The 13,435-nt window shown below is 40.4% G+C and overlaps 1 protein-coding gene across 1 annotated transcript; it reads right to left on the bottom strand.

Moving 5' to 3' along the window:
• Window positions 1-1,744: 1,744 nt before the first annotated feature.
• On the bottom strand, window positions 1,745-10,203 carry dnajc24 (DnaJ (Hsp40) homolog, subfamily C, member 24). The gene is made up of 5 exons (XM_078257950.1): window positions 10,118-10,203; window positions 8,478-8,581; window positions 7,850-7,985; window positions 2,778-2,846; window positions 1,745-2,360 (listed from the first exon to the last, which is right to left on the bottom strand). The coding sequence occupies exons 2-5, from the start codon at window positions 8,577-8,579 to the stop codon at window positions 2,155-2,157; spliced, it is 513 nt and encodes a 170-aa protein (XP_078114076.1). The 5' UTR covers window positions 8,580-8,581; window positions 10,118-10,203; the 3' UTR covers window positions 1,745-2,154.
• Window positions 10,204-13,435: the final 3,232 nt, after the last annotated feature.

Raw genomic sequence — 13,435 nt, 5'->3', positions numbered from 1 at the left:
ATTTCATTTAAGCGGTTATATTCACTATTCATTGTTCAGGGTTTCTGCAGGTTTCAACAAGTCAAATTTAAGACCTTTATGAATGAAATTTAAGACCTTTATTAACATAACATATATGATATTAAATGACAATGAAATGCAGAGTCACAAAAGTTTTGTTTTTAAAGGGAATTTAAGACTTTTTTTAGACAGCACTGTGGAGGAAGGTCTGGCAAATGGAGACTACATTGGGATTACTGAAACAAGACATGATACAATGTAGTGATCTACACTCTGAGATTATAATGACAAATTTAATTTCACAGTGATTTGTAATCAGCAGTGCAAGAAATGAGCACAGCATGAACATATTATCCATATATGTATATTATCCACGTATCCACATCTGCTATCTCTGTTCGTGGTTTTGAACAGACAGGTAGCTGCTGGTTGTCTGTGTGCAACGTGGTTGATGTATGCCGGGCAGCATCACGCCTATCAGGCAGGTTCAGACATGTAGCAAAGACCCCAGAGTGTACAGACGCCCCTCATCCTGCCTGAGTAAAACCTCACAGGGAGACTGCAGGGAATAGACAGTCACCCTGCTTAGGAACACTGGTCTGGTCTTCCTGACAACGTCAGTGCACAACACTGTAAGAGCCTGACACCTGAACAGGAAGGGTGTTGACGGGTGAAGGAAAACAAATATCTGTTGCACAAAATGAATTCAATTTGGGTCTTGAACCTAAGCAGTTATTTAACCCTTGTTTTGTCTTACTGCCGACCATGCAACCTGTTCTTGTCCTCCCAGGTCAAAAATGACCACTATTTTGACTTTTTTAATGCTTTTTTTCCAACGTTTTTGGAGCTTTCTTTTACTACCACTAGTATATACACCACTAACACCAACTTATTACCACTAGTTTTACACAGATTTTTTTTCAGATTTTTTTTACACAGAATTCATGGTCAATAAACCTCATTTATATGAAATTATGCCCTTTTTTTTTTTTAGTTAATAGTTAACAGAGATATGTTGATGGATAATCACAGACCGTCTAAGTTGAGTCACTGTTTTGAAACTTCAAATGCTATAAAATTGAATAAACATCCAAAATTCAACTGATCATTAATTTGACTTGCAAAAAACACTGTATGGAACCATCCATTCTATTTTTGGGTAATTTGGTTGAAAGAAACCCACCACTGTCGGCAGTGGCGGCCTAGAGGTTAGAAGGGAGGTCGTCAGTTCAATCCCCAGACTGGCAGGATAAAATCTGGGTGTGGAAAGAGCAGCTTGTCCCTCCCTCATCACCACCACTGAGGTGCCCTTGAGCAAGGCCCTTAACCCCAACGGCTCCAGTGGAGCTGCTCAGTGGCCAGCAGATCAGACTGTGGTTGTACTGGGCAGCTTCCAGTATGAATGTGGAACTGTGTGAATGTGACAGGTCGTCGTTGCAAATGAGAAGTTGTTCTCAATTGACTTACCTGGATAAATAAAGGTTAACTTTTTTTTTGTATTTTGAGTTTATATTAAGCAGTGTTTAGCTTCATTGAACTTAAACAGTTAAGTAGACAAAGTGAACAGTTTTGTACAGAGAATGTGATTTTTTGTATTAAAGGTTATAAAATTGTTAGCTAAACTTGACTTTATTTCTACTATGAAAAAGTGCAGAGTAAAATGTAATTGATCGGGAAAGTTTGTTTTATTTAAAAAATTAAGTTAGTGTCACTCAAAATGATCTAGTAAGAGCTACTTAATTTCTTTCTTTATTTTTATTTCAAACAAAAAATAAATAAGTAATAAAATGAAGAAAAAAAAAAAACAATAAGTGTGTAGCAACAAGTAAGTAAAAGTAAAAACAACATCTATGAAGTGTTACAAATATGTTTGATAAATGTTCAATCTGTCCAAAAAGGAGCGGGATGAAGCCGAGGCTTGTTATTTTTCCCTCATTCAACTTTAAAAAGTTCCTGTATATATTATATATTTGTATTGCAAGATAACAAATACACACAAAAAACATGTATAATTTTAAACACATACCAAACATTTTTTACATTTTGCACCACATTTAGAATGTTTTTTTTTAACTTACACATTTGAGAAAGTAAAACTTTTTTGAGTTGTATTATTTTCATTGTCAAAGGGGAAAGTTTTCCAAATAAGTCTTATTATTGGCACCAAGTTTGAGTCTTTCTATGTAAGGACCACGTGACGCACACACTGAGCGAACACGTATCACAGCAAACAACCACTCCTCTGCATGTTTCCTCCTCTTCATCATCCTGATGCCTCGTCTGTGTCTCCTCCTCCACCTCAGCGGAGGAGACGTTGAATCCTCCGCCACAGCGACAGCTGTATGTATACACACACCCATCTGAAACAACACACACTCACATTTTAGATGGAAAATGGAACATCTGCCTGCCGTAAACAGACAGGGAGCATGACCATTTAACACTAATTTAAAAGTGAAATACAGTAACTCAGGAGATATAATGACTAGATTAATTTGCTATTCATACCATTACAAAAATGAAACATTTGCATATAATTTAACATTATAGATGAAGCCGTTTGTCCTGATTAGGGTGGTGCTAGAAAAAAGGATTTACTCTGGCTTCCTGAAAAGAGATAGAGAGAGTGTGAGAGAGTGTGTCAGTGTGTGAGAGAGAGAGAGAGAGAGAGAGAGAGAGAGAGAGAGAGAGAGAGAGAGAGAGTGTGCGTGTGCGTGTGCGTGTGTGTGTGTGCGTGTGTGTGTGTGTGTGTGTGTGTGTGCATGGTGTGTAGTTACCCTGGTCCCAGGTCATGTCCTCCAGATAGACTGTAGAATCCACCGGCCAATCCTGTTTCAGTTCCTGCGCTGGAGAAACATTAATGCATCGTTATTATTAGGACTGCACAATTAATCAAAATTCTAACAAAAGAGTCTGGTGGGTCAAAATAAATCTACATAGAGAATTAAAGACAACTTCTTGACTATCGGGGCTTTCCCAAAATATTAACACAATGAGATCTTTGATAAATAATCACCAGTGATCTGGATAAAATGACTAAGTGGGTAAAACAATGACAAACAATAGATCATGACAATGAAAATGACATCACTTTACTGTAACGCAGCCTTTAAAACCAGGAAAAGACAACACCTGTGTTATATCACAATATCCAAAATTTACGAGGATATCTAGCCTCATATATCGATGCCCTAGGGCTATCTGCATGATGGTGAAGACAATAACTGGTTAAATGCACTTAAGTAATCAGATTACTCAGAGGAACCAGGCTACGTGGGTGATTGGAGAATTGGAATTAACTGGTGAGTGACAAATGTATTTGGAGAGTTGTTGCACTGGCTGCAGCTGGCCTGTGTTTGTTTGTGTTGGCCATCATTTAAGGGTCAGTCATTATTTCAATTCCGGCTTTTACTGTACTGACAATGTTTGACAATTGATGGTACATATAGTTTCATCAGTTTAAAAATGACCTGGAGGCTCGGAGCTTCTTAAGATGCTCTCAGCCTCGTTAATCGACAATCTGAGAGTCTTCAGTTACAATCCTTCTGGGAAAGGAAAAGTGATGGAAGGATGGATAAACGGATGGAGTGACAGATAGACTGATAATGAAAATATGGCTAGGCAGGTGTACGGACGGATTTCACACCTTTTTTTTTTTTCAGTTCACTGAGGAAACAGTCATTATCAAGGTTTACAGTTTGACAGCGATAATGACTCTTGCATGGGTTTTAATTAGCGTTACAATGTGAGAGGAATAATTAAACAAAAAACAGTCATAGTTAAAGGTACAATATGTAACATTTCTGCATTAAAATGTCTAAAAATGACTATACCTATGTTATATATTTTGTTGAGTTGTATACTTACACTATCCTAAATGTTTCCAACAACGTTCAAACCCAGTGAACTCTGTTATTTTATTTAATGACACGGTCCGTTTCAGATGATACGTTCAGAGTAATCGTAAATCATACAATCTCACAGAAAGAATAACAGTAACTGTTATACAGCTTGCTTTCTGCCACACAGCATCATTTTGTCATTGAGTACATGCCACTTACAACACAGTCATACAGCATTGTTCTTATTTATTGATACATTTCAATCTTATTTATTGATACATTCAATATCGATTGATATCGAGCTAGCGTTAGCTCATGCTAATGCTCGGTGGGGAATGTTATAAGGTTACAACATCGTTCAAGAAGTTATTTTAAGTATAATTGTTCTGATCAAGGTAAAGTTGCCGTTAAACAGCACTGGGCTAACCCACGATTACATTCGCCAGCTAACGTTAGCTAGCTGTATAGACAGAAGACAAATCTAATGGTAATTTAGCCAGCTATCCCACAAGTTTTTTTCTGCCTCACTCCCCGCCGCTAAGGGACTAGTTCATTCGGGATGAGAGCGGACAACAGCCCCGGGGACACGACACATCCACAGTTAGCCAGCAGCCAGCCACTCTTATAAACTTACAGCAATCCGAACCCAGCCAGCACAAACTCCAGCACCGGTTGATAACGATGCTAATGGCAGTAACAGAAAGTTGTATGTTCCGCGTTCCAGGCAACAGACCATATCGCCCCAGGCGTCCGAGTCTGGCTGGCCATGGTGTTGTGCTGAAATTCTCCCCCCTTTAGCGGTCTTCTTCACAGTTTGACCCACAAATGGTGACTGTCCTGTGGACAAAAGGTGAAGGTGGGGAGAGTCCGAAAGCAATACCCGATGTAGCTAGGCGTATCCTCGACCGAGCCGCAGCCCCAAAGATACTCGGTAGCCAGCCCCAGCCGTGAAGTGGCTAAGTCTCTCAGAGGTGTTGAGTATCATTACAACAAGGCTAGTGCTGGCTAGTGTTAGCTTGCTTGGTCGCTAACTGGTCAACTAGCTAGCTAACGTTAGCTACCAATACAAATCAAAAAAACATAATTATGTGGGGGAAACTGCAGCTATTTTATCGGAATGACATGAATAGACGTTACTAAACATAACAAGGATAAAACTGTAATGAATAAACCTATCCATGAACAGATCTATTTTAATCGGCAATTGTATTAAACTTCAACTCCCATAATGCCACTACACAACGTCATCAAAAGTCTGTGTTTACATCCATTGTTTTGATTGAGAGACCCCTAGCGGCAGAAAATTACATATTGTACGTTTAACTGATTTGACAATACAAAGGCATCGTTACATGCAACCGATGCCATGTACTGTATATAGGACTTGTAGCTAGGGCTGGGCGATATGGAGAAAATCAAATATCACCATATTCTTGACCAAAGATATCGATAATGGACGGTATTGTAGGTTTGACAATTGGTGCTTTCATAAAAAAAATTTACAATGAGATTTTAGATAAACAATCATCAATTATGTGGTTAACACTTTCAAGTGAAATTATAGAGAAAACATAAATGTTTTTTTTCCAGCTTTATGTTTACATGCATGCACAAAAATAGTGTGATGTTAAAGCTACAGTGCATAATTTCTGTCTCCCCCATGAGGAATTCTAAGTAATGACAACAACACTGTCGGCGCATCCACATGATACAAGCCTTCCGTGATCGCGCACCGCCCGTTCCCCTCCCCCCTAGCTATGTGACGTGACCAGTGTTTCCGCTAGAATTTTTTTCAGCGGTGGTGGCGGGGGGGGCTTATCTGCTAATGTAAGCTACCAACTGTTACCTTGAAACCATCCAGAAAATAGATGGTACCGTAGGGTGATTTAACGTCACCACTCATTTTACACACAGTTTAACAACAAAACAAAACGCTGAGTGAACATTACTAGCTACATTTTTCGGAGGAATACACACAGACTCCTGCAGCGGCGAGTCAGAGGCAGAGGGGCCGTCACAGCAGCGTGGCTAACGTTAGCTTCTTGTCTCATCTGGGGTCTGATTAAATTGGGGTCTGGGACAGTAAATTCATCACAATGCTATTTTCCAATAAACTGTAGCTGTCATATTTCACAGGTGTGAGTGCGGATTTCATGTTGCGGCTTTCGTTGCTGTTAATCACTTATTGAGTGAAGTAGTACTCGCCCTGTTGTTTATTTGGTTGCCATAACTTGGCGGACCGCCACTATGCTAGCAACATAGAGGAAACACCAACACTTACGCAGTGATGACGGTGATGATGTCATGTATTTATTTTTTATTGTTGGTGAAAGTTACAGGAGGTTAACTCCCTTCACTTTACCGGTAGTGTTGACAACATATGAAGTGTTCATATTATGCTTTTTGGCTTTTTCCCTTTCCTTTATTGTGTTATATACCTTTTTTGTGCATTTTCACAAACTGCTCCAAACAGCTCTACTGTAGTCCAGCCTTTACTTCAGAGACAAATGTGCGTCACTTTGTAACACACTTTGTTATAATGCTCACCTAGCTGCTAGCGTGGCACGCCCTCATACTCTGCTTCTGACTGGCTAGTAGTCCTCACCTAGTTACTGTCAGGGCACGCCCTCATACTCTGCTTCTGACTGGCTAGTAGTCCTCACCTAGGTACTGTCAGGTCACGCCCTCATACTCTGCTTCTGACTGGCTAGTAGTCCTTACCTAGGTACTGTCAGGGCACGCCCTCATACTCTGCTTCTGACTGGCTAGTAGTCCTTACCTAGGTACTGTCAGGGCACGCCCTCATACTCTGCTTCTGACTGGCTAGTAGTCCTCACCTAGGTACTGTCAGGGCACGCCCTCATACTCTGCTTCTGACTGGCTAGTAGTCCTCACCTAGGTACTGTCAGGGCACGCCCTCATACTCTGCTTCTGACTGGCTAGTAGTCCTCACCTAGTTACTGTCAGGGCACGCCCTCATACTCTGCTTCTGACTGGCTAGTAGTCCTCACCTAGGTACTGTCAGGTCACGCCCTCATACTCTGCTTCTGACTGGCTAGTAGTCCTTACCTAGGTACTGTCAGGTCACGCCCTCATACTCTGCTTCTGACTGGCTAGTAGTCCTTACCTAGGTACTGTCAGGTCACGCCCTCATACTCTGCTTCTGACTGGCTAGTAGTCCTTACCTAGGTACTGTCAGGTCACGCCCTCATACTCTGCTTCTAACTGGCTAGTAGTCCTTACCTAGCTACTGAGCATGTGCGACTCCCAACAAAGATGGAACAGAAGTGAGATGTCTCACTCTGTAGCTAAAACAGAGAGCTCAACACACAGGGTGAAAAGAGGAGCTGCAGCAATGTGCAGTACAACAAACATATGGTGTTTTTTGAAAATTAAACCATGTAAACCTATTCTGATATAACCTCTAAATACAATTATGAAGCTGAAAATGAGCATAATATGATCACTTTAACTCACTTTACATTGTCTTTGCCATCTCTTTTCCCTCAAGTGGCACTCATACGCTACTCTCCGTTACCGCTCGCTGTCCTTGCCCGACCACACAGCTACTGGCGTCACTCAAATAAGGCACCATGCCATTCTCACTCAAACTTACGCGTTTGTTAACCACCGTACCATGCTGATACGTGGCTTCTTCACACAGCCCTAGTCCTAATCATTTTTTATTGTGATAACTTTTCAAATACTTGCCCAGCAGCCCTATTAGCCCCTCCTCTGTAGCAGCTTGTACCCTCTCCAGTGAAACTTTGGTTACAGATTTCACTCACATGAGAAACTCCATCACATCAATTTACGGAGTCTAAAATGTTTACCGCCTTCTCAAACCAGTCAAACATCCCATCACAGTTGCAGATTCTGTTATGCAAATCGTGACCATTGCCATGAAATAGAGAAAGAATCCTATCAACACAAATGATTGTGACGTAATGTTTTCAAGTGAACAATGTCAATGGTAAAAGTAGATGAAGTGAGCTGTGAAGTCCTACCTCTCCTCTGCAGGTCATACTGTTTCCTGCTGTTCTGGTCACCGAGGACCCTCCAGGCCGCATCCACTTCTAAAAACTTCTTCACACCGGACTCTGCTTCTGAAGAACACTGGCCTCCGAGACGGTCTGGGTGGTACTGTGTGTGCGTACATACACATCACAGAAAGAACTGATCAGTTTAACTCAGACTAGGAAGACGTATCAGTTCAATATCTGTTCTTGCCTTCCTTCCTTTTTTCTACTGTCTTCTTTTTTTCTCCAGGTTTTCACTTTTTTCAAAAAACAATTCCGCCTTTTTCAAGGTTTTTGTCACTTTTTTCGAAGTTTGTCTTCCGTCTTTCTACTATTTTTTTTTTTACAAGTCTGTCGAAGTTTCTGTCACTGTTTTCTAAGTTTTTGACACTATTGTCCACCTATTCTTGCCTTACTTCCTTCTTTCTACTGACTTTTTACAGGTTTTTCATCAGCATTTAAATGTTTTTCAGTTACATGGCTGTATATGGTGATGGTAAATCTATCGCTGGTCAGGGGGTACTTGGCTTAAAAACACAATTCAAATAGGGGGTACATTATTGAAAGAAGTTTGAGAACCACTGTGATACAGAGACAGACAGAGTGGTGTGTTTACCTGCAAGGCCAGCTGCTGGTACCTGTGTCGGAGCTGCTGGAGTGAGTCTGAGGGGCTGGCTCCCAGGACAGCATACAGGTCCGTCTCGGCTGCGTCACACATCCCTGCATATATATATATATATATGAAAAATGAATAAAGAAGTGGAAATGTTCCAAGTCTTTTTAAGTGCAGGGCAGAGAAATGTCTGGGTTTACGAGACTTACAGTGGGGCAAAAAAGTATTTAGTCAGCCACCAATTGTGCAAGTTCTCCCACTTAAAAAAGATGAGAGAGGCCTGTAATTTTCATCATATGTACAAAAAAAAATCCAGAAAATCACATTGTAGGATTTTTAATGAATTTATTTGAAAATTATGGTGGAAAATAAGTATTTGGTCAATAACAAAAAGTTCATCTCAATACTTTGTTATATACCCTTTGTTGGCAATGACAGAGGTCAAACGTTTTCTGTAAGTCTTCACAAGTGCACTCTGTATCACTGACTACGTGGAATCAGTCTTCCTTCACCATTCATCTGTTGGTGTCGTCGTGCACTGCAGTCTGTTTTATTTTTTATTTCACGAACTGTCAACTGGTGGAGATGGCAGCGTTTTTAGAGAGAGGCTTACGAGCGGCCGCCTGCACGGTCACGATATGTGGACGAGCGAGGTAGAGAGTTACTGAAGAGAGAGAGAGCGCCAGGCAGCATTAAAACAAAGCAGGAAATCAGAGAAATAAAATGTTGTTTTCGCCGATTTATCACTCAAAAATACAACTGTAGCAAGTATCTCACTATCATCAACGTTATCCAAATTCAGAATTAGAAACAACAAATAATATATCCAGCTACAAAAAAAGCTGGAAAGTCGAAAGTTAGACAGAAGTACAAAGAGTCAATGGTTATGAAGATGATACACCGTCTTGTCTCTGCTCATTGGTTTAAACTGGCAGCTCTCAGAACGCTGCAGACCGCTGTGTTGCATGTAGCTGCAGGATTTATCTCGTCTCGGCGCTAATCTTTGGTCTGGACTTGCTACCCCACACACAGTGAGATACAGAGTGAAATTGTAAGTTGTTGTTAATGACTTTTACTTGCTTCACTTCAGCTACATTTACTTGAGGTAAAGATAAAGGAATATTTTAGTTGGCTATAGAAACCAATAGTCTAGCTAGTGTAAACGAGTGAAATACAAGAAATAGCTCGCCTAGTAAGGTATCCAAAGCTCTCTATTCTTTACCATTAATATAGCCTGCTTTCTCTATAGTATTAAAACAATATCAGTCCCTAATTATCATAGTGTCACTGTTAATGCTATTGTACTAGTATAACCTTCAATTCATTGAACAAATGGATACTGGAAGATATTTTAGTAACATTTTCAATGCAGGACTTTTACTTGGAACAGAGTATTTTTTACAGTGTGGTATTAGTAGGCCTACTTTTACTTCTTCCAGATTTTGAGTGTTTTGGTCATGTGGTACTGCTGTTTGGTGGATGGACAGTGGGTTAGCTGCGAGCTAAACAACCCTTTAATGACGCGGGAAATGTGCTCATAACTAAAGCGCATTATACACACACATTTAGTCTTTTATCTGTTTGAGTTGTGTGTGTGTGTGTGTGTGTGTGTGTGTGTGTGTGTGTGTGTGTGTGAAGCATACCTTGAAACCATGGATTTATTGCTTAAGTAAAACAAGGCTGTCGGTCTGGCTTTCTGAGAGACGACATATTGTGCAACGATGTTATGAGCCCCCCTGAAACAAAAGTTCCGCCTGCTGACTGAGTTCTGCTGCCGAGAACGAAGACTTCCGATCTTCTTCTCTTTATTTATTTTATTTTTGTATTAGTTTTTTAAATTAAATAGGGAAACAATATTATGGTTTTAATAGCTTTTTTTTGTTTTTGGCTGAAGTTATTGTGTTAATATATAGCTCCATGACCTCCAGGTCATACAGCTGATTGAAAGTACAATAATGTAAAGCATATACAAGAACAAGTTTTGCATGTTTAAAACCAGATTTCTAAATTGTCCAAAAGGCAAAAGTGGGTTGATTTAGTTCATTTAGCTCACATGTGTCAAACTCAAGGCCTGGGGCCAAATCGGATGGTACTGATGGTAGATAAAAAGCAAAGGAAATGTTGAAAAAAGCTTTAAAAAAAAGTGTTCAATTCCAACACGAGGGTTAAACGATATTGCGATTTCTACAGAGAATTTTTTATTCTCCAAAAGGAATAATTATAAAAGGAATTGGCAAAAAAAAAAAAAAAAGGGTCGTTTTTGATTCTGACACCAGAAAGCATTTTTTTCTGGTTTTGGTTGGTTAATGTGGCCCGGGAAAGGGAAGTTTGGGGTCCCCTGCTGGAGCTGCTACCCTCGCGACCCGACCCCGGATAAGCGGATGAAGATGGATGAATGGATGGTTTGAAACAGAAAAAACATTTTTCTAATTAAAATGAATTACAGACCATCCAATGAGACGAGGACCATAATGTCATTTAAAGCTACATTGTGTAAGAATTTCTCCCATCTAGCGGTGAAATTGTATATGACAACCAACTGAATATCACTTTCTAGCCCCTCCAAACCCCAAATGATCTCTGAGTATCTCCATCGTTTACACGCAGCTGTTCTAGCCACTCCAATATTAACTTTGGTCTTGTTGCTTTGCCTGTCGCGTTGTCGTTTTAATTCTCTTTTTCTCTTCCCTGGCGAGTAATCTCCCCCTCGCATTCGTCACGGTGCCAATAGGTGTAAGAGGGCGAAATGTGGAGGTATGTCCCTCTTTGGCTAATGTCTTTTAAAGACGGAGGTATGTCCCTCTTTGGCTAATGTCTTTTAAAGACGGAGGTATGTCCCTCTTTGGCTAATGTATTTTAAAGACGGAGGTATGTCCCTCTTTGGCTAATGTCTTTTAAAGACAGAGGTATGTCCCTCTTTGGCTAATGTATTTTAAAGATGGAGGTATGTCCCTCTTTGGCTAATGTCTTTTAAAGATGGAGTTATGTCCCTCTTTGGCTAATGTCTTTTAAAGACGGAGGTATGTCCCTCTTTGGCTAATGTCTTTTAAAGACGGAGGTATGTCCCTCTTTGGCTAATGTATTTTAAAGATGGAGGTATGTCCCTCTTTGGCTAATGTCTTTTAAAGACGGAGGTATGTCCCTCTTTGGCTAATGTATTTTAAAGATGGAGGTATGTCCCTCTTTGGCTAATGTCTTTTAAAGACGGAGGTATGTCCCTCTTTGGCTAATGTATTTTAAAGATGGAGGTATGTCCCTCTTTGGCTAATGTCTTTTAAAGACGGAGGCGCTACATGGCGGCCGTCATTCGAACGAGTCGCGCATATGTATTCTGAATGATTTTGAATGTCAGATTCTAGGCTTACGAGAATGCTTTGATTAGTTGGTGGAAGTAATTACACATGAATGAGCACATATTTGTGAAAGAACAAAGAGGTTTTTGCTAAGAATCAACTCAAAATATTACACAATGTAGGTGTAAATATATTCTAACTATGTGAGTGTTAGTTCCAAAGCCAAACGCTCTGAAACAGCAGCCAGGAAAGAGCAGCACAGGACCACACACTGGGAAAGGTGTCCTGCCAACGCAGACCAGGAGCGATCTGTTAATTGAAATGGGAACAGAAAAGACGAGGTGACACAATGACACCTTCACCATCCCACTTCCTGTCTCTCACTCACTTATGGCTCTTTAATGAGACCACAGAGGGAGGGGGGAGGGGAGCACTGACTGACATTGTTGGGCAGTTAATTATTTCTTCATTTTGGGCGAATTAAGGGTCAATTAGTCAAGTGACAAAATATTCACCGTCAAAGTTACTGCAGTTACCACTTTATGAAATACACAGGTCTTTACAGTCTCGTGCAGTTCAATACATCTGCTCTGAAACAAAACGCCGTCTTTGGGAAGCTTGCTGGCGGTTTAGTCTTATAATGAAAGATGGCTCAAATGTTTTGTCCTCCCACATTTACACATATGAGAAGGACATAATATAGGTGCGGAAAAGCAGTCCATCCCAGGGGTCTTCAATGTTTACTACTACTGTTTACTGCATATATTGTATAAAATTAAGTTGTACAAAATTAAGTTCCATATTAAACTGGGCTTTCAATAATGTGTGTCCTGCCTAAAGCCTTTATACATACCTTTTAGTGCATACACGGTTTCCCCCAGTGTATTGCAAGCCTGGTGGCCCACCGGGCCTAAGTTGCCCCCACCAAGCCTAAGCCAGTGGGAATTATTAATGTATTTTTAAGATGTTTTTCAAACTACAGTTACAGTGGGGAGGCTCGGTTGGAAACTTAGACATAGTAATATGTTTTTTAATTTCCAGTTATCTTTTAGCACTGACTTAATGGAGAGCTCTATGGAATCTGTGTTATAGCTTTTTTAAATTCTCAATTTTGTGAATCTGTCCATGACTCTGTTATCCAGAAACTATTGGGCTCTACATTAATGCTGCCATCAGTCTGGGACTGGCCACAGCCGGGCCCTCGTCGAAAAAAAGACACTTGCCACCGGGCTGAACAACCTTTCTGGGGGAAACACTGGCATAGAACTCTAAGCCATTAAAATAATAATTGTTGGCATGATTTTATAAATCATGTTTTAATGTTAAACATACATGTGGCACAGTGAATCCTCAGAATGAACTGTATCTGTGGATGGCTACCTGAGTGATTACCTCACCTATAGGCCAGTAAGCCTATTATTAATGTGTTTCAGGCAGATTTATATTTGCTAAAAATACGTTGGATTCATGTTAGGACATTTTAGTTTTTTGAAAACTTTCAAAAAGTTAACAATAATTTAGTGCCAATGTCAATTGCGCGATCATTTTCCGCTGCCCCAAGATAGCAATACGCCAAGAATGCACCTGAACATACCTCCCTGTAAGACCAGCACGCCCATGGGTGATTGGGCGCACAGATGGGTTCAGGTGCATTTGCTATTTAAACGA

Source organism: Sander vitreus, chromosome 8 (assembly GCF_031162955.1).
Source record: "Sander vitreus isolate 19-12246 chromosome 8, sanVit1, whole genome shotgun sequence".
Lineage (NCBI taxonomy): Eukaryota > Metazoa > Chordata > Actinopteri > Perciformes > Percidae > Sander > Sander vitreus.
Note: the sequence above shows the minus strand (reverse complement) of the source record. Positions and strands in the feature narration are given on the sequence as shown.

Coding starts and splice junctions, on each gene's coding strand:
- dnajc24 (XM_078257950.1), bottom strand. CDS start 8,579: ATGTGTGACGCAGCCGAGACGGACCTGTATGCTGTCCTGGGAGCCAGC. Junction 2,847..7,849: donor GTATGACCTGCAGAGGAGAG/GTAGGACTTCAC, acceptor ATGTTTCTCCAG/CGCAGGAACTGAAACAGGAT. Junction 2,361..2,777: donor GGACATGACCTGGGACCAGG/GTAACTACACAC, acceptor GTGTTGTTTCAG/ATGGGTGTGTGTATACATAC.